Source organism: Caenorhabditis briggsae, assembly GCF_000004555.2.
Source record: "Caenorhabditis briggsae complete genome, chrI, whole genome shotgun sequence".
In the NCBI taxonomy this organism is placed as follows: domain Eukaryota; kingdom Metazoa; phylum Nematoda; class Chromadorea; order Rhabditida; family Rhabditidae; genus Caenorhabditis; species Caenorhabditis briggsae.
Window position 1 is genome coordinate 14,804,784 of NC_013489.2, and position 2,176 is coordinate 14,806,959.

General features: G+C 46.0%; 1 protein-coding gene across 1 annotated transcript in view; it reads right to left on the minus strand.

Annotated features, from left to right (window-relative positions):
* The window catches only part of CBG19737, a gene marked incomplete at both ends in the record, with an annotated part of 25,327 nt that overhangs the window by 21,331 nt on the left and 1,820 nt on the right, over positions 1-2,176 (minus strand). The window contains one exon of the mRNA XM_045241570.1: positions 1,015-2,123. Coding sequence (XP_045096878.1) covers positions 1,015-2,123 — 1,109 coding nt within the window. The remainder of the gene's footprint in view (positions 1-1,014; positions 2,124-2,176) is intronic.

Below are 2,176 nucleotides of genomic sequence, written 5' to 3' on the forward strand. Positions count from 1 at the left end.
GGTCTTGAAAATTCGAGATTGGGCGAAGCTTAAAACTAGCTCAAACTCGAATAGGCTCCGCCCACTTTATAGAAAGTGGGCGTGGTCTTGAAAATTCGAGATTGGGCGAAGCTTAAAACTAGCTCAAACTCGAATAGGCTCCGCCCACTTTATAGAAAGTGGGCGTGGTCTTGAAAATTCGAGATTGGGCGAAGCTTAAAACTAGCTCAAACTCGAATAGGCTCCGCCCACTTTATAGAAAGTGGGCGTGGTCTTGAAAATTCGAGATTGGGCGAAGCTTAAAACTAGCTCAAACTCGAATAGGCTCCGCCCACTTCATAGAAAGTGGGCGTGGTCTTGAAAATTCGAGATTGGGCGAAGCTTAAAACTAGCTCAAACTCGAATAGGCTCCGCCCACTTTATAGAAAGTGGGCGTGGTCTTGAAAATTCGAGATTGGGCGAAGCTTAAAACTAGCTCAAACTCGAATAGGCTCCGCCCACTTTATAGAAAGTGGGCGTGGTCTTGAAAATTCGAGATTGGGCGAAGCTTAAAACTAGCTCAAACTCGAATAGGCTCCGCCCACTTCATAGAAAGTGGGCGTGGCCTAGTTTTCTATCATTTTGAGCTCATTAACAGCTAGGCTCCGCCCACTTTATAGAAAATGGGCGTGGCCTAACTTCTATGCACCTTGCGGCCGAAAAAAAATGGGCGGAGCCTCCTTAAAGGCGCATTTAAAGGAGCATGCGTTTTCGAAATTGTTTTCTGAGCCTGTTTTTGTCAATTTTTCGAAAAATCGCTAAAATCGCATGCTCCTTTAAATGCACGTTTAGGAATTGTGCTAAGCTCCGCCCACCATCGGAATTTTGGCCGCAATGCGCATTGAATTCAGACCACGCCCACTTTATTTAAAATGGGCGGAGCCTAGTCGAGTTTGGGCTCGTTTTGAAGCTGATAATGAGCTCAAAATGATGGGAAACACTGAAATTCAATTTAGGTTACTGTAATTTTTTGATTACTCTAATTAGAATGCTTACTTTCTAACCGATTTCCACGCATGAAACGCAATCAAGTGTAGCTGTGGAGACCATGCCAGATACACCTCATTGGGTGTGAAAATCGATATCTTATCGATTACCGGTGCCTCCCGATCCAACAGAACCTCCAAAACATCCATCGACACGAATTGCTTGTACTCGGAGCCCCGTTCTCTCTGCGCTCTCTCCTCTCGATAGTTCTTCTCGCGCTCCAGCTGACTCCATCTTCTTGTCGGCGACGTCGTTTGCTTCTCCTCTTCATCCTCTTCCTTCGGTTTGACTCTCTCTGATTCGAAGATATCTGCTAGGTAGAGCTCCTCGTTAAGGCCTGAATTCCGGATTCCAGTGGCTCCTCGGATCATCTCAATTTTGAGAATTCGCTCGTTTCTGACGTCTTCTGTCACGAATTCTAGTTTTGATGCTGTTAACGCTGAATAGGACTTGTTGGAAGTCTTACTAGCGACATCTACCAGCACCGCTACTCGATTCATGGACACCTGGAGTGCCAGAATCTTCTCTGGCCCATCCTTTTTGATATTCGCCTCCGCTCCTGATCTTCCAAAGATCAGAATCCCCTCAATATGACTGGCTAGACGATCAGACCACTCGAATTTGAAGTCGTCACACCCACAAGTGACATCTATTAGGGAGCCCGTTACTTTCCACTGTATTATAAGGGCACCAATGAACACGGACTCTCCCCAACGGTGCATTTCGAATTGGGGCAGATCCACTGGGATCTGCCCCAATTCGGGAAATATGGATCCAAAGAAAAGGAGCTCTAGGCTGAGCTCGTACTCTTGGGAGTCTTCCTGGGGTACTGTAGACTTTTCAAAGCTTAAGAATCCTAACTTCATCTGGCTTCGCTGATAGTCGAAATCCAAAATTTCCATTGTCAAATCTGAAACTTCAATTGCGATCCTTCTCTTCTTCTCAGAATACTCAAACGAAGCTTCCGATCCTCTTCTGAATCGTAACCTCTCCAGAATCCTATCTTGCTTCTCGACACTCACTTTCCACCAGTGCAAATCGTGCATCGACACCTTCGCGCTAATCCCATCGATCGCTGAGCGACGAATCCTCTCCTGATCGGTGTCCAATTGCTCATACTGTATCGAATTCAGACGGATTTCTGACTTGAGCAATTGATCAGCGATGATCA